Genomic DNA, 23,091 nt, shown 5'->3' with positions numbered 1-23,091 from the left:
CGGTTTTTGGATCCCAAAAAGTAGTTAAACAAGAACACACACACACACACACACACACACACACACACACACACACACGATAATGTAGTCATGCTCCACGCTAATTGGTGACAATGAATGTCGTTATCTTGAAGCTTTCATGATCTAAACATGGAATACTGTTTGTCTGTTTCCATACAACTATGCATTGTGAGTAATGCAAAAGTTACTTATCATTTTGAGCAGTTGTATCAATTGATAGCTAGATGATTGTAATGAAATGAATAGAAAATCATTTGAACTGTAATTGTCCTTTAAAATAGTAGTACTTTGATGTTAAGTTGTGTCATATTGAACAGGTGATCTTTGTTAAATGAACACATGATCTTTGGTTTATGTGTATTGTATCCAAGCAACTGAAAGAAGTGTTTTGATCATTGGTTGTGAGTTTTGTGTCTAGAGTTTTGAAAAATGACATCAAGCTTCTGAAATTAGTGCCAAGGTGATTGTAAAAAAACTGTAGTATCATCAGCAAATAAAATGGTTTTCAGTGTTTTTGACACCTCACATACATTATTTATACAACGATGGTCCCAACACTGACCCCTGGGGGACCCCACAGGTGATCTCCTTTGAATTTGATATAAAGTTTTGCAATTCAACATACCGATTCCAATTATGTAAGTAGGTGGTTAACCAGGAAAGTGCAGTCCAATTTTTGTAATTACATAGTTAATACATTATGGTCTACCACATCAAATGCCTTCTTAAGAGCCAAGAATATCCCCACTGCATGTTTTATGTTCTGTTGCTGTTATTTCCTCTACAAATTGAATAAGTGCATGTGAAGTTGTCCTATTCACCCTGAAACCATATTGCTGATCACACAGTCTATTATGTGTTGTAATAAAGTCGTGGAGCCTTGTAGAGAATATTCTTTCCAGTATTTTTGAGAAAAGTGAGAGCAGTGAAACAGGCCTGAAGTTTGACAGTGTATGTTTATGACCATCCTTATACATCGGTATGGCCATTTTCATGTTATTCAGAAAAAAAAACAGACGTCGATTAAATATATGCGTTAAGAGGTTTAACCACACAACCAATAATATTTTTGACCATTAACATGTCAATACCATTCCAGTCTGTGGACGTTTTACTCTTAAATACAGTCCTCATGATTCTGCTCAGTTTGTTTGTTGTACATCTCACATGCGTTTTCTGCTTCTTTTAAAACTCTTTATAGGATACATTTATCGTCTTACATGCTTTTAATGTTCCGTTAGTTATCCATGGCTTTTCATCAGATTTGTTTTAATTCTTTCTTCACCAGACAATGTTTTCATAAAGTGATATTATTGCAGCCAAAAATGAATCCTAGGCTTCATTCACATTTTATACATAAACTTTGCCCCAGTCTTGTTTCATCAGATCCTACTTGGAATGAATTGATGTTGTCCTGCATTCTTGAACTAGTCAACAGAGGTGTTAGGGTAACCAAGGCCACCGTGTAAAAATCTAGTTCTATTTTGGTTGACATGGTGCTCGTATGGTGCATTTTTTCTAAATAAAGTAGTTTAAAGACCACAAAGTGAGTGACACACAGCTGAGATCAGAGCAGAGAAGGGATGCTGATGGTTGTTCTATTCTAGCACTGAGCTGTGGAGGTTATAATAATAATTATTATAAACTCTTTGACTCAGGTATGGAGGTTTCTGTAAAATACTCCAAACGGACTCAATTTGAAAAGTCATACAAGACACAACAGAAAGAAATGTTTGAGTAAATATTTTAATGAATTATAAAAAGAGATTGATTTTTTTTTTTCAATATAAAATTGATCATGTGAATTTTAGGACGTAAGATAGATATACATATTATTTCTTATTAAAATGAAAAAGTAAAAACCAAACTGCCCAAAGCACTCCAAATGACAGATATGAAAGTGGATATTTGGCTATACTGTGAGAGATCTTTTTCTTGGTGTACACAGTCCTGAGTCAATCCCTTCTTTCTTTCTCATGTATAAAGCAGTGAGGAAGGTCCTTGAAGATGTGATTTGGACTCATGTCGGTGGGTTTGGATTGTCTCCCTACCAATGACAGAATACACGACCAGGCATGGCTAAACTCTCAACCACAGCAGGCCTGAGTGCGAAATCTCATAAAGACAACAGGCCGAGTGGGGGGGGGGCGGACCACCATACTGCACAGCTAGGGCTGGGACCACCATCTCACAGACATAGCACGTGTCTGGAAAGTTAGACTGCAGTGCAGAGTCCATATATGACCAAACGGAGGCCTGTACCGGTTACTGTGGACACCCTTGGAGCCAGTATTAAATGCTGTGCAGACGGGGGCGGGGCCACCAGTGGCCTCCTGGGAGATTGTAGTGGAGATAATGTGATAGATATGTTGGGCAATACTAGACACACACCTTCCAGACTCAAAGAACACTGAATCCATCCACTGCTAAAGAACCTTAAGTCAAGGCCCACTTATTAGCTTTTTTCAGAACTTTCAACCTCATAACACTTTTCGTCGGTGAATAAAGCTTGCTCAGTTGTCATCATGTGACCTTAGTAAGAAAGTTCAGTCCCATGATAACAAGTGGTGGTACAGTAAACAGAAGACCAGGACCCCCTGGTCCCCCAGGCTGGACTGTCAGTCCAAACCACTGAACACATTAACAGCGTCATTTCCGTACTTTCCAAATTCGACTTGGTTTCCTCATGCAGTGGTCTAATTCAGTGGTTCCCAACCTTTTTTCCTTGGCGGCCCCCTACTCATGTCTAAGAAAAGCTGAGCCCCCGAAACCGAAGTTGAGGTAACTCTCGAGATAGAGCCTTACTTTCTTTTTTGATACAGAGCAGTTATCAGCACTTTTACATTTCTCCGCCATGTTTCATTCATAAAATAGTGATGCCGTGGCGGCAGGAAAGACGAGGATGATAGCAGCTAGCAGCTGACCTGATGACAGCAAGGGTCCCAGGTTAAGAGGTCCCGGAGGTCTGGCCTACTAAGTAGCCTGCCTCCAATTTTAAGCGAGAACAAAAATATATAGTTTTCATACAGACTTTTGTATACATTATATATTCTAGTGTATTATCATAATTTGTTTAACCTTTTTTTTACCTCAACCTCAAACCAGATAAAGAATTGTGCCCCACCCTGTGATCTTTGCCACCCCCCTGAGGGGTTGCCCGGACCCCAGGTTGGGAACCACTGGTCTAATTTACTAATACAAATCTTTGAAACTGGTCCAGTATTGAGCGAGAACGCTGTAACTGGCAGCTGTGAAGCTAACGTTCAGCGTCAGTTAGTGTCCGCTAAACGTTCGTTTTTTGCCGCTGACAGGCTCAGATTATTATTCTAAGTGTCTGACAACGCCATGGAAAGGCTCCCTACAGAGATAGACCTTTTTGTTACAGAGGAAGATCCTTTTTGTTTAACCTGAAACAGCCCCGAAATCACCATCGCCTAACCCACAGACTCCACCAATCACCACTCTGGTTTGGTTGAAATAAACCCTTAATTCATCCATTTACATGTGGAGATATCATGACTCTATACACGCTAAAAGTAGTAATTATTTGCACGGAGTCTGGTGGGTTAGGCAATGGTGATTTCGGGGCTGTTTCAGGTTGAAGAAAAATAATAATAAAAAAGGTCTATCTCTGTAGGGATCCTTTCCACGATGTTGTCAGACACTTAGAATAATAATCCTGTCGGTTGGAAAAAAAAATGAACTTTTAGTGGACGCTAACGGATGCTGAACATTTGTCCTGTAGGGTTACATTACAGCCTGGTTCACAGCTTCCAGTTAAAGTGTTCTCGCTCAATACTGGACCAGTTTTCATTCGATTGTTGTTCACATGAGTCACTCTGTGAAAAAAACGAACAAAGTTTCCCTTTAAGATCTCTGCTGGAACACCCTAAAGACAGGAACTATGGTGAGGAGACAGGAGTGGTAAATTACATCATCATGACATTGCATGTGACAGCTGAGGGCAACACCGCATCGGTGCAAGAGCAAGACGCCTGGATAAGAGACTGAATGAAGATCAGAACCACGACGCCGGCTGACAGAGAGCATCATTCAACAGCTCGCCATCTCTTCCTACGTTGCGTGCACACTCAGGTCACGTGACGCCAACTTGAACCATCTCCAGTGTCCGACGAAGACCACGAGATGCTGCTCAGAGCGCTAGGAGGAAGAGGAAGTGAACGAGGCTTGTTTTGGCAAACGGCTGTGCTCAAGTTCAAGAATGAGTTTTCACCATTTGATGTCTGTGAAAAACATCCCTATGCATACGGCTCATGTTTAGACACGGATGACGTAAAAAAAAAACCCCAAAAAAAAAGAAAAAAAAAAAAAAAGACATTAGTACCAGAATGCAGTCCAACAAAAGACAAAGGCCCCTAACGGTGCTGAGCGGAGCTAAAAGACAAAAAGTCTTGGAAATAATAGTTTGTGTGATTTCCCTAACACGATCCAAGAGTCAGCGATGATGTCGCTGCTGACATCATCTGTTACCGCAGGGCGTGGCCGCCTGTCTAACAGCAGTGTGGTTTGTTTTCTACAACGCGTGATGCTGTGAGGATATCTCTGCTTGTGAACACTGGCTGTGTACAGTAACGTCATCATCGCTCACTGACGGCAGAACACTCACTTCCTGTTTCTGTGCAGCGACTCACACCTCTCCCATTAGATCCTCGCATTCAAAGAACACTGCTTCTTAAAAAAGTGCAAATGGAACCATTTGAAAAGAAAAAGATGCATTGTATCTCTCTCTCGCACATACACACACACGCAAAACACACACACACACACACACACACACACACACACACGCACGCACTCCTTTTTGGACAAGCTGAAGAGGGACGAGGCTTTGGTTTCCATGGTAACAGCACTCAGAGGAGGACACAGGGACAGCCGCCGCGCTTCTGTTTCCCCGAGTGATGACTTTGAGGAGGAGGACTCTCGATCTCCTGGAATCGTCTGTGGATGAAGAAGAGCAGAAAGATTCGAAAGTGTTGCCCCTGGTTACAGAGTCACTTGATTGACAGTTGATAGCCCAAATATGGATTCTCTCAGGTTTGATTAAGATGACTCTTGGTAGTGAGGCAGCAATCTACTTTCCACTGTAGAGGGCTGTAACAAACTGTGATGTGTTTTCCATTGTTCTCCGCTCTGGGAACTCCCATTAGCATTAGCATTAGCCCTCTCATTTCTTTGAAAGGAGCATTGGAGTGGTGCAGTGCAGTTACTAGTGCAGTATGTGCCATTTCTGTGTCTGTAGCTATTGAGGAGGAGAGGGGGGGGTAAGGTGGAGGGTGGGGGTGTGGCCTTGACCAACTGCCACTTTGCTCATTTGAAAGCCATGATGTCTCTCTCTCTGTCATGGGTGGGCCAAATTCTCTGGGCGGGCAAAGCAGAGAAAGGGGAGGTAACGTTTCCCCTAATGACATCATAAAGGGAAGATTCCAGATCGGCCCATCTGAGCTTTCATTTTCTCAAAAGCAGAGCAGGATACCCAGGGCTCGGTTTACACCTATCACCATTTCGAGCCACTGGGGGACCATAGGCAGGCTGGGGGAACTCATATTAATGTTAAAAGAAAACCTCATAAAGTGAAATTTTCATGCCATGGGAACTTTAAAGTAAAGTTAGTTAGGAAAAATCTGATTGGCTGGTTAAAAATCTACTAGCCATGTTGACTGGTGATCAAAAAAGTTAATCGTCTCTGAACGTTCCAAAAGGCTGTGCAGAGCTGTGGCATCAGAGAAGCCTTGAACCCTCTGAACTCTGCAATAGAAATGGTCTGCTAGCGCCTGCACTGGCATTTCTGCTTATTGTGATGTCATTTCCTGGAGTATCTTCAAATGCTCCATATCCCTAAAACCAGTACAACCTGAGCTAAAAGCTTATGTCAGTTAAAGAACCATAATAATTCAAGCTATGGTGCGTAGTTTCTGCCGCACCCATGAGGAATTCAAAGTAATGACAACAACACTGAAAGTAGTGAAATTGGTCACGCAACGTGATGAAGTTCATCACGAGCGCACAACGTGATGACGTCATCGCCAACGTGCACGCGATGACAGGAAAGACTGAAGTCTTAGCCTTCTGCTGCATAAAGAATGAACGCTCTAGCGGTCCTGGCTTTTATTATAGATCCATTTAAACAGGATTTGATGGAAACGACCATCTCTAAGGGTTAAAGGCATGATCGGTTACTCCCAAACTTGTAAAACTAAACAAGGGCCGCACCTGATGATTTGTACCAGCTGCAAGAAGGCTTCATCCACGTTGTAGCGATTCTTGGCCGAGGCCTCCATGTAGTGGATCCGGTGCTCTCTGGTGAACGCCTGAGCATCCTCCCTGGAGATCTGCAGACAGAGCAAACAATCTCCAGCCCAGCCTTCTCATCCTGTTACACTCCCCATTCACTCCAGTCATGAGCCTGTACATTACCGTAGTGGAAGGAGATTAGCCCAGATGAGAGATAAAAGCTAAAAGGCGACTATCTGAAGACTAACATTTTACCTGCCGAGTAGAGGAAACTAACCTGCCCGGCACGCTTGCTGTTAATGACTCATGGATCCAATTACTGCGTTTTGCAGATCTATTTGCAGTAGAAACAAACAATGGCGTGCATCCGGGTCTTTCCATAAGTGTTTCACTGGCATGCAAAAAGTGTCCAAAAAGGCTCTGAACAGCGTTAAACAGCGTAAAAGCGTTATTACTGATCTACATCATCAGCTAGATCATACTTTGCACCAACTGTACATTGACTCTTTACTACGTCTCGTGTTATTTCTGCTCTACATCGCTACCTAGACCACTATTTGCACTAACTGTATATTGACTTTTCAAAACATTTAGCATTTATATACAGTAGACTGTCTATTCCCAGCTTACCGTGTTATTACCGACTTATATCACTAACCAGACCACTATTTGCACGGACTGTAATAGTTGACTCGTTACTACATTTCAGCAGTGCTATAGACTAGACTATTCATGTATATTGTGTTATTACCATATCACTTGCGCATCTCCATCGTCTTACTTACACCTCACTTTGCACCGGCTTTGTAATGCCTACTTAATCTGCACTTTATGTAGCCTATTGTATTCTGTATTCCTGTATTGTATTGAATGTGAAACTCTATGTTGTCCTGCACGCTTATGCTTTTCTTGGCCAGGTCGCCGTTGCAAATGAGAACCTGTTCTCAACGGCCTAGCGGGTTAAATAAAAATAAATAAACAGCATTAAACAGCGGTCAGCTAAAATAAGACTTCCCCCGTCACCACTCTCATTCAGGTGAACAGATGATAACCCTGTTGCTTCCTCTGCCATCACCAACTGCCCTAATTACTGTAAGTGACCCAAAAAAATGTCCGTTTCATTTAGGAAATCCATTATTAGTTCAATAATAAGCTGCATTCGACGTGCATTTACATCTTTTCTTTTTAGTCATTTGTTGCTGGGCTTCCAGGTCAAAGCTGTGTTTGAACTCTGCCATCAAGTGGTTCGCTGTTCCTCCTTTACTGTAAACGAGGTGGCCTCATCCAGCCAATCATATTAGTTAGTCTAATAGCTGAGGTCACTTTAAACCCATGAAGCCAAAGTTTGATAAATTCCCTGATATTTTCCCCAACTGTTATTGACAACTGATGGAATTCCTTGACTCTCTGGAGTACATCTGTGTGCACTGCGCTCTATTCCAGGAACCAGGAACAATTGGGGAAGCTAATGGAGCCCATGGAGATTACTAACCACTCTTTGCTGTTCCAGGTCCGCCTTGTTCCCAACCAGCACCATGGGGAAGTCGTCTCGGTCCTTCACTCTCAGGATCTGAGTGTGGAACTTCTGGACCTCGTGGTAGCTGTCAGGGGGACATGCGCAAAACAATGAGCCACTAGAGTTATCAACAAACCACAAGTCATTTGGATTAACAGGAACATGAGATGGACCCAATAATGACCAAGTCCAATCAGCTCCACTCATCTCTTTGAACACAGCAGTTTGACGTTCCGCTTTCAAAAGGCAGACGATGATGATCAGTGCAAATGGGCAACAGCTAGAGCTAGAATACTAAATGTGGTTCCTATATCATTGACTTAATAGTGTCTGGGTATGTTACACATGCACATAGTTTGTTTTAATGAATACAAAACCAAATCATGTGTACTGTATGCATTCTGGCAAACAGGCATCATACTGTAGTGTGTGTGTGTGTGTGTGTGTGTGTGTGTGTGTGTGTGTGTGTGTGTGTGTGTGTGTGATCTAACAACAGCTGGACACGGAGTGCTGATAGCTCACTGCATTTCCTGTTTAGCAGGCAGACAGACTGTCACTACGTCAAAACGTGCTCTGGTTTATTGGCATTTCTTTAAACCAATCACAGTTGTCTTGGGCGGCACTAAGCGCCGGACGGAGCCACGGTGCCGCTGCAAAATAGCCTCGGGAAGGAACTTGTTTTGGTGGAACGTGTGTACGTTCAAAGGTTGTTTTAGTCGTGCGACAGAAAACTCAGATTGGACAGATAGTCTAGCTAGCTGTCTGGATTTACCCTGCAGAGATCTGAGGAGCAGTTAACCATAGTCCTCAGAAATCCACCAGAGGTTAGATCGCCAACACAAAGGAAGAGGAAGGGGACGGACATCCGGCCAAAAAGAGGGACATCCGGCGGCACCGGAGCAATCCCGTGCTTGATATAGACTAGTGAAGAGCCAAAATTAATCTAAAAGTGGGCGGCTCCCGCTGGCTTCGGCCGTCGCCATCTTGGCAGTGCTGATGTCGGCTAATCCAAAAATAGATATAGACACGTTTACAAGGCTAAACCAGTTTGATATAATGCCATTTGTCACTATGTCACCTTCTAGCAAATTAAAAAAGTAGCCCGAGTTAGAAAGCTGTGCCGACGGCGTCACGCCACTAAATACAACTTGTATTGCAAGTAGTGTTGGACATTAGCATTACTAGTTTAATTGCTTTTAAATAATGTCGCTGTTTTCTAAATCAAATAGCTTTCCTGTTAAGCTAGCTCTTTTATTATTCGAGTAGTGCAGTAGTGTCCACACAAGCTACATTTCCTGGAGCATCCTGCAGCTAAAGCACCGTGGAGCTTTCTGCTGTTGCACTGCTTGCTCTTGAGGGAATTACTGTAATTGTTGGAATTGTTGGGGCTTTCTAAATTATAGAGTGTGGTCTAGACCTACTCTATCTGTAAAGTGTCTCAAGATAACTCTTGTTATGATTTGATACTATAAATAAAATTTAATTGCTGCGGTCTGTTATAAAAATATCCGATGTAGTAAACTACTATTGCCATGTTGCTGTAGCTTAAGGTACAGTGCCTTGCGAAAGTATTCAGCCCCCTTGAACTTTTCGACCTTTTGCCACATTTCAGGCTTCAAACATAAAGATATAAAACTGTAATTTTTTGTGAAGAATAAACAACAAGTGGGACACAATCATGAAGTGGAACAAAATGTATTGGATATTTCAAACCTTTTTAACAAATAAAAAACAGAAAAATTGGGTGTGCAAAATTATTCAGCCCCCTTAATTTAATACTTTGTAGCGCCACCTTTTGCTGCGATTACAGCTGTAAGTCGCTTGGGGTATGTCTCCATCAGTTTTGCACATCGAGAGACTGACATTTTTGCCCATTCCTCTTTGCAAAACAGCTCGAGCGCAGTGAGGTTGGATGGAGAGCGTTTGTGAACAGCAGTTTTCAGTTCTTTCCACAGATTCTCGATTGGATTCAGGTCTGGTCTTTGACTTGGCCATTCTAACAACTGGATAGGTTTATTTGTGAACCATTCCATTGCTTTATGTTTTGGATCATTGTCTTGTTGGAAGACAAATCTCCGTCCCAGTCTCAGGTCTTTTGCAGACTCCATCAAGTTTTCTTCCAGAATGGTCCTGTATTTGGCTCCATTCATCTTCCCATCAATTTTAACCATCTTCCCTGTCCCTGCTGAAGAAAAGCAGGCCCAAACCATGATGCTGCCACCACCATGTTTGACAGTGGGGATGGTGTGTTCAGGGTGATGAGCTGTGTTGCTTTTACGCCAAACATAACGTTTTGCATTGTTGCCAAAAAGTTCGATTTTGGTTTCATCGGACCAGAGCACCTTCTTCCACATGTTTGGTGTGTCTCCCAGGTGGCTTGTGGCAAACTTTAAACAACACTTTTTATGGATATCTTTAAGAAATGGCTTTCTTCTTGCCACTCTTCCATAAAGGCCAGATTTGTGCAGTATACGACTGATTGTTGTCCTATGGACAGAGTCTCCCACCTCAGCTGTAGATCTCTGCAGTTCATCCATTCTTCACAAAAAATTACAGTTTTATATCTTTATGTTTGAAGCCTGAAATGTGGCAAAAGGTCGATAAGTTCAAGGGGGCCAAATACGTTCGCAAGGTACTGTAGCTATATTTATTTGGGGGCTAATTTTTAATTTTTTAGTGTTTTAGCCGGCCTCAAGTGGCCACGCGATGAACTGTTTTTGGGTTGTCTCTTGGTTTACACTAGTCTGGATCAACAACAGTACATTTACAGGAATATGTGCCTCACATCTGGCAGATCCGGATGTCCCTCCCCTCCCTCTCTCTCTCTCTGTGTGTTGTCGTTCTCTAATTCCATTCTCTTTGAGAAACAACCTTCAAGATAGCATGCTCCACACGGTGAAAATGTCTAGTTTAGAAGAGAACGTGGATGGTGCAACAAGACAGGCCTGCTTGGTTCGTTCGGGGAATGATTGTAAAGATTTACAAAGAATACGTTGAGGGCATCTCCTCTCTAACTGGGACGTTTTGGGAGCGATTGGTGGGATTGCTGCGGACGAAGTACACAAAGAGATACACTGGTAAGAAGTCAATGAGGTTTAACCATGTATCAGCTAATTTAAATAGCTCACGTTGCTGGATTGTTTCAACAGTTGACTTCATTTAATATTGTATGTCACGTTTTCTTTTGCGGGATGCAAATGTTCCACCAAAACAAGTTCCTTCCTGATACTAACCTGCAGAGCCACCAGTGCTGCGTCCGGAGCTTAGTGCCCTCCAAGACGATTGTGATTGGTTTAAAGAAATGCAAACAACCCAGAGTGTTTTTTTCCTTCTGTCCCAGAATGTATCTGTGATGTAACCAGACCTTACTCCACAGCGCTGTAGAGACAGAGCTGGACATGTGAGACTAGTGTACACACACACACACACACACACACACACACACACACACACACACACACACTTACCTGCCCAGATCGTTGAGTGCGAACACCAATAAGAAGCCTTCTCCTGAGCGCATGTACTGCTCCCTCATCGCCCCAAACTCCTCCTGACCTGCTGTATCCAAGACTGACACACACACACACACACACACACACACACACACACACACACACACACAGTATTTAAATGCGTTATATAAGCAAGGCAACTTTATTTATACAGCATATTTCAGCAACGTGGAATTCAAAGCATGTGGGAGACCAATTCTACTCGTTTCCTCTGTACAGTTACATGTGGAGACTGACTGCACCCGAGTATATAAAAGGACTTTGTACCGGAAAAAAATCCCCAATAAATGCTTCTAAACCAAATACTAGCCTACACAACCAGACATGTTCCAGCAGGAATTTTGGAGAAATGAACAAGCCAAGATTACAGCAGTCTCTGGCATTAGCATGTAGCTACATGTAGTTAGCAGTAACCGTTTTGGAAGGTTACTTTGGAAATGTACAATTGCCGATTACAAGTTACCCTGTTTAAAATGCAATAGTAGTGTAACTATTTCACGTACTTTATCATTTATAAGTAATGTAACTTATTACATTGTATCACTTTTTAATGAATGTTTTCAACTGTTAGCCATTTTACATGTTTAAGCGTGGCTTGCAGCAGCACTCAACACTGACTACTGTCCTACTCTTTTTAAACCCTTCATCTCATGAGTTAAGATTACAATCATTTCATTCTGAAGAACAGCCGCCACAAAGTCAGACTTCAGCACCTCTTTTTGATATGAGGTCGTTGTAAGGTTACGGATCTAAAATCAACGACGTCAAGAGCGTCAGACGGGGCGGTGTGCAAATTCAAACCAATCCAACCCACTTTACTAAACGGCTTTGGCTGGAAACGGGCTAAAGAAGACATTGTGCACGTGAAAAACATGCAAAGCAACAGCTTTTTACAGAAAATATTCACACATAACCCCCCCAATGTAATCATCAACATTTTCATAGGTAACTCTGTGCATACACAAACTAAAAAGCCATTTTTGTGTGCCCTTTGAGTCATTTTAAAGTGCTAGTATTGTGCTTTTTGGCTTTTTCCCTTTCCTTTATTGTGTTATATATCTTTTTTGTGCACGTTATAGGTTTACAAAGTGAAAAAGCCCAAAGTCCCCCCCAAAGGGACTTACCATCTCCAACAGAAAACACTGTTCACAAACTGCTCCAAACAGCTCTATTGTAGTCCAGCCTTTACTTCAGAGACAAACGTGGGTCCCTTTGTAACACACGTTATAATGCTCGCCTAGCTGCTAGCGTGGCACGCCCTCATACTCTGCTTCTGACTGGCTAGTAGTCCTTACTGCACATGTGCGACTCCCAACAAAGATGGTACAGAAGTGAGATGCCTCACTCTGTAGCTAAAACAGAGCTACAGAGCCTTGAACTGGGTGTGAAAGAGGCACTGCAGCAGTGTGTAGTACAACAAAAATATGTTTTATGCAATCTTCATGCAGATTATACTTCCTCACAGATGTGTAACACAACACCCTGACACAGCACATCTTTGGTTGGTCTGTCTTACTGAGATAAACCACAAAGTCAGGCATTCAAAATATACGCACTGTCATCTGTCTTTCAACCTAGTTAACGCCATGAATAGGCCATGTTCTTTATTGATGGCAGTCACCCTTGTAACGTGTTGTGGGCGTAACTTTGATATGAATGTATGGAAATCTGGCAGGAACCGTGAACAATATGCCCGGAGCTCTCAAGTTTGATCAAATGTTTGGAGTGAGATTACATCGGGAAGGGGGTGGGGGGCATATACATATCATATATTACGGTGGCCAAGACGGTTCAACACAAATACAAAATCCACAACACACAAACCGTCTCGGCCACCGGAATATATAGATGTATTCCATCATATACACTGATCTGAATTATTGCATATTTGAATGAGTTTGCCTCCCTGATTGTAAGTGTTGTGAACGATAGTAAAGGAGAATTGGGCTCTGTGTGTTTCAGCACACACCATTTGTAAATACTCCTGACTGATCAAAACTTTTGGAATAAGAATCATTAGACCTTATTACAATTTCTTTTTTACGATCGCGATGACACTGTTTTCAATACTTTTAACAACTTTCCTAAACTCTTAACACAGTTAGCACAACATCCGTCTGTGTAGGCTATACAATTAACACATTTCTTGTTGCTTTGACACAAAATGCATACAGTTAACACACGTTTAAAATGCTTGAACTTCTTTTACACACAAGCTCCACCAAGACCAAAACAATGGATCTTTACTGCCAAATTTACAAATGCTTTCATTCTGTTTGTCAGAACAGATAACATCCTGTTCTAAACCTAACTTATAGGCTAATGTCAAAGTGAACAGCTGATCATATTGTAAATTGAAACACAAATATATCCCCTGCATTTTATACATGCATTTATTGAGAAACAGCTGTTTGAAGTTATGCAAATAGATCAATCACAGCTGATTCCCTTCTGGGAAACACACTCAGGTGTTGAGGTTCTTTCAATCGCATGATCATATGGTAGTACAGTAAAAGAGGACCTATTTGAACAATATACTGTAGATGTGTAGACACAGAAAATAAGAAAAATGCCTTCATGAGGGAGAGGAAGAGGAGTACCTGGACAATTCTGTCTCCTTTTTTTCATAAACCCTTCAGTCTATAAAGCTACTCTGAGATGGGTCATTCATTTTTTGTATTACAGTTTTTCACAATCGCTATGACACTTTTTTCAATACTTTTAACAACTTTCCTAAACTCTTAACGCACCAACACACCTACAACACACGATTGGCAAAACAGTTAATTTCATGCTCAAAATCACACATTGTAAACTAAACTCCAACACTGATTTTCAAAATACAATAATACACTAATACAATACACCATGTCTACCAAAACAATGCAAACATGTCTCAAAATCCAATAATTCTTCCAAAACACTAACACATGTTCTCTCCCAACAGGAACATTTAGTCAATACAAATGTCATACATAACACTAACATCAGAAGGAATTACAGCAACTGCATTATTTTACATGTGTCAGGTCTGCCCTTATACAACAGACAATAGTATATTGTATTGATCATAGACTGTTTTACACTGCAGTTTCTCTTCAAGCCTCTCTACGTTTTTGTTTTGTTTAGTAAATTTTTTTTAAAGATTATTTTTTGGGCTTTTCCGCCTTTATTTGACAGGACAACTAGTTGAGAAAGGGGAGAGAGGGGGAAGACATGCAGTAAATCGTTAAAAGTCAGATTTGAACCCTGGACCTCTGCGTCGAGGCATAAACCCAAGTATATGCGCACCTGCTCTACCCACTGAGCCAACCCGGCCATCAATTTGTTTCTTTTGCTTCAGAGATTCAATACAAAAATTGATTGACCCATCTCAGAGTAGCTTTGTAGAATGTAGGGTTTATGAAAAAAAAGGAGACAGAGACAGAATTGTCCTGGTACTCCTCTTCCTCTCCCTCATGAAGGCATTTTTCTTATTTTCGGTGTTCATCTACAGTATATTGTTAAATATATATATATATATATATATATATATATATATATATATATAGTTTCCTTTAGGTTTTTTTTAGCAGTGGGGGCAGGTACAAACCCCCTTCCCCCCCACCCACATGAAACGGAAATGACACTTTGCTTCAACACAAACAAATATTTATTCACCTCTATTCATACACACAATGAGGCAAATTTTCTGAACTGTATTTTTTGAGTTACTAAATAGGCCAACTTTGACATATAGGCTAAGCATTCTGTAGCAAATAACAATAAACCCACTATTACTTACATTATCTTAATGCAGTGCAACTACTCCAGCATGTAAATAATGAACCTAATATATATATATATATATATATATATATATATGTCTACAACTCAAAGACATTTGGTTTACTAGAAGAAGTAGAGAAGAAACTAGAAACTAGTCACATTTATCAAGCTGGAAGCAGAACCAGAAGGTAGTTTAACAAAACTTTATTTATGGGATTTATGTTTAGGCTCCGCGCAGACCTTTCTCTTTAGCCTACGTAAGTGGCCTCAAGTTTATAATCGTGTGTTGGTGTGTGTCGATCGCTTTAAGAGAATAGCAGGGCCGGCGTGTGTGTGTGTGTGTGTGTGTGGGGAGTATGTGTGTGTGTGTGTGTGTGTGTGTGTGTGTGTGTGTGTGTGTGTGTGTGTGTGTGTGTGTGTGGTAGAGCTAGTGAAAGTGAGAGTGATTATCTTCAGAGCGAGTAGCGACTCTAGAGTCAGAAACAAAGTGTCTCCCCTGTTCTTCCTCACCACGGTGGGAAATCTGTAGCAGGAAAAGTTAACCCTCTCCTTGATTTCATGTTGTTCATGGAGAAGGAGAACCAGGAAATGAGTCGGGGGAAATGCAACGCTGTGTTTGTGTGTGCGTGTGTGTGTACGGATCTGATTTGCCGACTTCCCTTAACTACCTTGATCTAACATGCCAGAGGCTGTTCACCTTGGAGACCTGCCGCGGATATGGGTACGTCGCATTTCGCTGCCAAGCCACGGCCGAGCGATGCGCGTCGTCGAGGCGACGTCAGGCTACGGCGTGGGGTCGGTATCTCCACGCGACTACATACGCAGCCACGGCGTCGATTTAGCGCAGAAGTATTAAATCACGCGTCAATGAGGTGCTCTGTAAGTGTATCTTCTAACGGTCTGGGTAACAACAGAGAGTGGCCCCCGCACAATCAAATAACGCTTTGTACTTATCCAAAGACGGTTGCCAGAAATGACTTTGCTTATTTTATACACGCCGAAAAAACAAATAATGGAAAGAAATATAGTCGAAAACACGGTTAATAAAAACCTTCGAATTTTAGTACATTTCGGCATGTGTCACTGAGATATGTAATTAGGAAACAGAGTCACAACTTGGGAAACAACTTAGAAATCTTTTGTTTTCACTGAGATAGTTAGAAGATTCTTTAAGGGTAACCGAAGTGGTTTTTAAAGCTACGTTGTATAGGAATTTCTCCCATCTAGCGCTGCAATTGTATAGGACAACCAACTGAATATTACTTTCTAGCCCTTCCTCCTACGGTGGCCGAACCCGAAATGAGCTCTCTCCATCGTTTACACGCAGCTGTTCCAATATTAACTTTGGTCTCGTTGCTTTGCCTGTCGCGTTGTCGTTTTTAATTCTCTTTTTCGCTTCCCTGGCGATTAACCTCCCCCTGGCATTCGTCACGGTGCCCATAGGTGTAAAAGGGCGGAAGTGTGTCCCCCTCTTTGGCTAATGTATTTTAAAGATGGAGGCGCCACATGGCTGCGCCATTCGGGCGACTCGCTCCTATGTATTCTGAATGATTCTAAATGTCAGATTCTACGCTTACGAGAATACTTTGATTAGTTGGTGGAAGTAATTACACATGAATGAGCACATATTTGCGAAAGAACAAAAAGGTTGTTTCTTATTTTGCTAAGATTCAACTCCAAAAAATGACACAAAAGTAGGTTTAACAAACTCGTAGGTTTTTGCAAACAAAATAGATTTAACTTTAAACGAAGGCTTGCTGTGTGACTCAAATGTAATGCCTGGGAGACACAGGCCGGGGCTAAGGAAACCTGTGTTACTGTTGAGGTCTATGACAGAGTCAGTGACTAGACAGACAGAGGATTTGTGCGTCATGATAAGCTGGTCCCACCCTGAACACCACCCACAGCACACACTACCACATCTGTGTAGACACAATCCCTGGAAGACGATACAGTACAGCATGTAACAAGTGCGCCCAACATAAAAAAAAATATATATATTTAAAAATGAAATGAAATCTACATGCTTTCAGATATGAATTCCTACTACTTCTGTTCACCCAAGAAAAAGCTTCCATCTCTCCAAACTGTTATCATTTGGTCTACAGTCGTGTTTAGAGCAGGATACAGAGGATTGTAAACCTGGCCGTGACTTGCCAGAGCTGTAAACAAACATGGAATCCTAAAGTCATACCGACAGTAGCTCTGACATGATGATTCACATATTGCCGCGGCGGTGAATCAGCGGCGTGTGACCCAACACACTCCAACCTGGCTCCACGCAGTTAACTCTGGCCAAGAACAAGTCCTAACAAGGGAATGAAACATCCAGAGAGCAAACACACTGCCTGTGTCACATCATATCACAACGCAACACACCCTCTGCTTTCAGCCAAGCCAAGCCTTTTGTGTTTTTGTTTTAACACACTCTGACAAACAGTCGGAATTCATTATCCAGCGTGATGGAGACTTACTGTCCAGCCGGGTCTCCTTTCCATCCACGGTGCAGATCTTAGTGTAGGAGTCTTCGATGGTGGGGTCGTAGTCCGACACAAAGTAGGACTGTGGGAGGGACACACTCAATGTTAATCACAAACTCCTGCTGTGGGATCAGTACACAATAGCTCTTTTAATACCAACATAACACCTTGCTCCATATTGTTAGTCTAGTGGAGAGGGCTAATGGTTAAATAAGACGCTGTACATGCATTCAGCAAATGGGAATATTCCACTAAGGACAGATTTGTTTCTAAATACGTTCCTATAAGACAGGACATAACTAATACATTTGGTGGAAGTGCAATGAAGTGCATTTTGTGAGGGAAAGGCACTTTTATTGAGTATTTATGTATCACATAAACACACACACACATATATATATATATATATATTCTCGATTTGCCGGACCAAAAGACTTAGAATCAGTACGGGTAAACACAGAACTTCGGGTGCTGGAGACATTCATCTGCGTGTACGGACAAGACCGTTTAGGAGGCCAACATGTTTCAATGAACTTTGATGAAGTGAACACACAGTGAGAGGGTCACATGTTTAACATGAAAACACGCACAAAAACAGCCAAAAACTGGTTGAGGTCTATTGTAATGTCCACAGCGTTAGCATGGTTAGCATTGCTAAGCCTATTTTAGGGATGCACCGATACCAAGCATCATCAGCTTTATCGTCGGTTTTAAAATAAATGGGACCATCATTTACTAAATGAACATCATGCTGTATTGAAGAAGACTTGAAACTAGCGATTGAGAACATTAACTCATTATGAAAATCTTTACTGAGGTAATCAATCAAGTGAGAAGTAGGCTCCTTTTCTCACAAACTTCTATAGAAAGACTTCTTTTTGGAGACAGCGGAGTCGCCCCCTGCTGGAAGTTACGGTACAGACCCATTTAACCGTGCGCCGCTTCTGTCGCGCTGCGCTCCACTCTATTCCTATGGGTGACGTCAAGAGACTTCAACACGCCTGCGAAGCATCCCGGGAAGGCGGCGCTGAAGATGCCCAGCTTTACGCAGATGAATCCGTTGAACGCGACGCGACTATCCAATAGAAGTAGACCAAAATCTTTCAAACTGACCTTTTTCGATCTGAAATGAAGACAGATTCAGCAACTATTTCTCGCTTAAAATGTTTTCAGAAACACCTTTCGGTGAACTATTTTCGTAAAATACGAGATTGTATTCTCAACGAGCCGCCGTGACACTCTGTTGAAATTCTCGAGTAGCCATACCCACGTCACGCCCACGTTCGTCCAATCAGCTGCCGGTCAGGGGCATGGAGCATCAACCATGGCGCGCATGACGCCGCGCATCAGGTCGTGTCGGACAAATGGATCTGTACCGTTAGAGAGAACGCAGCTTTAAGGAGATTCGGCTTCACTTTTCAGAACTGGAAGCTCCGTCCATTATTTATACACTCTGTGCATGCAACACAACTTGAATGAAACAAAAGCAGACATAATGTTCTCTGTGATGTCTGCAAGCAGGTTTCAAGCGGGTTTTCATGAATTGGATGGAAATGAAAACCAGTGTTGCCAAGAGGCTGGGAGAAAGGCATGGAAGCATCTAAGACACTAACGTGTACTTTGGAAAAGAGCTCCTACATGACTGCTGCACCCTTTATAGAGGGTTTATACGCTGTATCAAGGACTTTACAAATCCCTGCCAATGCTTCATAGATCAGTACAAAGTAATAATCAGCAATAATCTGAAAATATATTTGGGTTGCCAGTAGAGCTGGGAAAAAAAATCGATTTGATTTAAAAATCGAGTTGGTAGGTCAAATCGATTCATATTTTCAAAATACTCGATTTTTTTTCAGTCCAAATACAGTATGAATAATTTGGATGTTTAACAGTCTTTGTTGCACACTGCACAGTGACTTTTCACTTAGAGAAAGGGTTTGCCTTTGCAATTTTGTTTATGTTGATGCACTTTAATTAAATACAATAAATATATATTTTTAAAATATATTTACAGTTAGCAGTTATTTTGTTTTAAATGGAAGGGGGTAAAAATCGAATCGTAAATCGAGTTTTTTTTTATAAAAAAAAAAATCACCCAGCTCTAGTTGCCAGGTTGTGAAAAATCCCCCTCACAATTTGCGTTCCCTTTGTGGCTCTTTAGTTCATCAGGACAACCAGGGACTGTGGTTTGAAACCACTGACCGCCTGGACCAGAATGTATTTAATAATAACTTACTCACAATTCAAGACTTGGTCACTTCTTATTGTTACGTCATTGTTCTTACAATAAAATGAAATAACTTTGGCTCATGAGAAAGTGGAGAAAAATAAAAAAAATACCTGGGCCAAATGACCTGACCTGACTCTGCAGCCAGTTTTTTCTCTCTCTCATTAACAGCCAGCAGCTGATCTACAAAGCATTGGGAGTAATTAGTTGACCTAAAAAAAAGTCATTGGTTATACCGTTAGAACAGTGTTCCCAACAACATAATGTGATGGAAATATAGGACACGAACAGAGCATGCTAAGTAGCCTACTGTGGCCTAACCTACAACAGGGGTCTTGGTCAGACTCGGTAAGGTCCCGGATGTAGAAGAGTCCTACCTGGATGAACTGGATGGTCAGGGCGCTCTTCCCCACCCCTCCTCCTCCCACCACCACCAGTTTGAATCTTTCCTCTTCTCCGCTCATACTGGTTAGAACTGGGATCAGTCCTGGTTACAAACCCGTCCACAGTCCCCCGCCGTTCACCAGGAGCAAGCTAAAGCCGAGCCGAGCCGAGCCAATCCGGAGTGAAGTAGTCGAGTAGGTCCCGCCCGTTAACGTTCCTGTTAGCCGAAGACACCAGCTTCAAAGTGAAACTTCTTTCACATGAAGCTCATTTTTCTACAACCAACTTTTCAACACAGGACCGGAGCGGACAGCCGCAGTGTGTCCTCCCGCCTCGACAGCACCGAGTTCCGGCTTTAGTTCTCGGTCTGAAGAACGGGCTAGGTCGCGGGCTGTGCCTTCTTTTCTCTTCTTTCTGCTCTTTTCTCCTCGGCCTCCAGGCAGATTCTAGGGGGCGGAACTGCTTCCTCTTTTCTTACTAAAGCAGAGCCCGGACTAATGTTCACACACAGATATACACACACACACACACACACACACACACACACACACACCAGCCGGCCTATCTGTGTGACAGAACATGAACGATAGAGCCCTGCAAACGGTTCAGCTTTCTTAGCTTTTTGGCCTATTATAACTGAATACTGAGGCAGAACAAATTCCACTTTCATGTGTCAGTTTCCTTATTTGGTCATGTCGAGCGTCCGTGACATCATTTCAGCCTTAGCCTAGGCCCGCGCGCGATGTCAAAGCAGCACGAGCTCTGAACTATTTAACCGACATTGTATTAATATTTCATATTTAATTGTTGTTTTGTCGTTGGCCTACAAGCACAATCTTCCAGTAGGCTCGTGTTTTAGCTGGAACAAGAACACCGGCTACATGTAACTTCACAACACTCGATTAATGAACTTTAAGGCTACGTTTTTTTGGGGTCAAGTGACCACGTCAGGCTTCTTCAGAAGTAGTGTGAACACTCAAATCTAGCCCAGGTCTGATTTTTTTCAGATCAGATTCAGGCCACTTCCACATGTGGTCCTAAATCCGACCCAGATCTGATTTTTTTCAATGCGACCGCAGTGTGAACAGCCAAGGCGGATTTGATGTGACTTTTACCTCAAAAACCCCCACTCTCCCCGCGGGGAGGGGCGGGGTCCCCTGCTTCTAGTGCGGCTTTTAACCGGGGCGGACTGTCCTCAGTGTTACCCAACCACGCGTCGCATCGCCGGCTGAGGTGGGATCCCGGCCCCTCGGGGTCGGGCGCACCACCGGCCCGAGTCGCCGCACCGACGGGGAGGTGGAGCGTGTGCGAGGGCGAAACCAGAGTGGTGGAGGCCCGTAGCGGTCCTGACGTGCAAATTGGCCGTCCGGTCACACAGACCTCTGTAGTGAATTTGCAGCCATAACCCCGCAAATTTGTCTCGCTTTCTCTTCAGTCTTCTCCTCCTCAGGGACATGCGCATCGATGTTATGGCTGCCATTACACAAACATTTTAATACAAAATAAAAAAATAAAAGCGAAAATGGTGACTTTCTTCATAACCCCCCTAACTTTAGTGCAACAGCGTGCTGCGTCTGATGTCATCGTTATTGTTCTATTGCGCATGCAGGTCATTTTAAAACCGCAAACAGTTCACACTGGAATCTGATATAGGCCACATTTTAAAAGGTAATGTGAACAGCCAAACAAACAAACAAAAAATCGGATCTGAGCAAAAAATCCGAATCAGGCATTAATAATTGCGGTGTGAACGTAGCCAAAATGGCTTAACTCCGTTTCATGTTCTCTAAACATAAAAGAGCACTACGCCTTTGTAATTCAATCCAACCCAAACATGGAATGCTCTGGAAAAGTGCGCCTCAAGGCCACGCATACCTCACCTTTCTATCTGGACACCTGCCAGGAAGTTCCTATCAGCAGTAGGCTAGGCCTGCTCTACCTGTAACCCACAGTTAAAACTGTGCTGATAACAACTGCTATTAACATTAGGGGAGAGTGGGGGCAGTTGCAACACTTTTTACATTTCCTTTAGTTTCTAAGCAACAGTTTGTATTAGAAAAAAAAAAATAATTAAATATTAAACCCATATATGTCACCTACCTGCCCATACTGCTGCAACATGTGTACATATGATACTATGGAATTTATACTTAAAAGTAGGCTACCGAGGGGCAGTTGCAACGGTCATTTAGATGTAATAAAACTCGTACTTAGGCATAATTATTCAAATATTATTTTAGTTTATTTGAGACCAGAGTTATTAAACTACTGAATTGCCTTTTATGTCAATTTTATCTAATTGTCATTATTGTTGTCATGAGGGACAGTTGCAACACCATGTGTGGGCAGTTGCATAAAAGCCACCTTAAAACTAGCGATGCTAGCCTAACACATTAGCTTTAACACATGGTACTTAAGTCGGTTAAGAGCTAAGAAACTGCACATTGAAACTATATAATGATGAAGATCAATACTTGAAACAGTTTAGACAGTATGACAAAAAATCTGGTCATAAAAAACGTTCCTTTTTCACCTTGAATTTCAGTTCACCCATAAGGAACGATGACATGTGGCTGTTAACTTCCAGACAGATGGAGGGGCCTACTGAGCGTGTGCATTAGGAGTTTCTAGCTCATTCCTGATTGGAGAAATCAGCAATGTTGCAACCCAATGAAAACCCATAACACATTATTAATGTTGCCATTCTCATCAACACTGATGGGCTAAAAATATTGTGATGAAACTTGTGTTTTCTTCTGGCTGATAATAAAAAAAATAGAACATGACTAGGCTATGATACATTGTATGCTCTATAGAAAGTATGAAGTATTAACTGAATGGCCACATTAGGCTGCTGTTGGGCCATAAGCAGCCTACCTTCTGCCCTCCTATACAATACTAAAACAACCAGTTTTTGGAATGCCTTTAATT

General features: G+C 42.1%; 1 protein-coding gene across 2 annotated transcripts; it reads right to left on the bottom strand.

Annotated features, from left to right (window-relative positions):
• Nucleotides 1-3,708: 3,708 nt before the first annotated feature.
• rras (RAS related) lies at nt 3,709-22,764 on the bottom strand. Of its 2 annotated transcripts, none has more exons than XM_028600360.1 (6): nt 22,694-22,764; nt 17,544-17,631; nt 11,257-11,359; nt 7,766-7,874; nt 6,253-6,371; nt 3,709-4,980 (listed from the first exon to the last, which is right to left on the bottom strand). In XM_028600360.1, exons 1-6 carry the CDS (start codon nt 22,727-22,729, stop codon nt 4,893-4,895), a joined length of 543 nt encoding a protein of 180 aa, XP_028456161.1. In that variant the 5' UTR covers nt 22,730-22,764; the 3' UTR covers nt 3,709-4,892. The 2 variants fall into 2 exon arrangements, with proteins under 2 accessions (XP_028456161.1, XP_028456160.1); XM_028600359.1 differs by lacking the exon at nt 22,694-22,764 and adding an exon at nt 20,154-20,867.
• Nucleotides 22,765-23,091: the final 327 nt, after the last annotated feature.

Source organism: Perca flavescens, chromosome 15 (genome assembly GCF_004354835.1).
Source record: "Perca flavescens isolate YP-PL-M2 chromosome 15, PFLA_1.0, whole genome shotgun sequence".
In the NCBI taxonomy this organism is placed as follows: Eukaryota; Metazoa; Chordata; class Actinopteri; order Perciformes; family Percidae; genus Perca; species Perca flavescens.
Note: the sequence above shows the minus strand (reverse complement) of the source record. Positions and strands in the feature narration are given on the sequence as shown.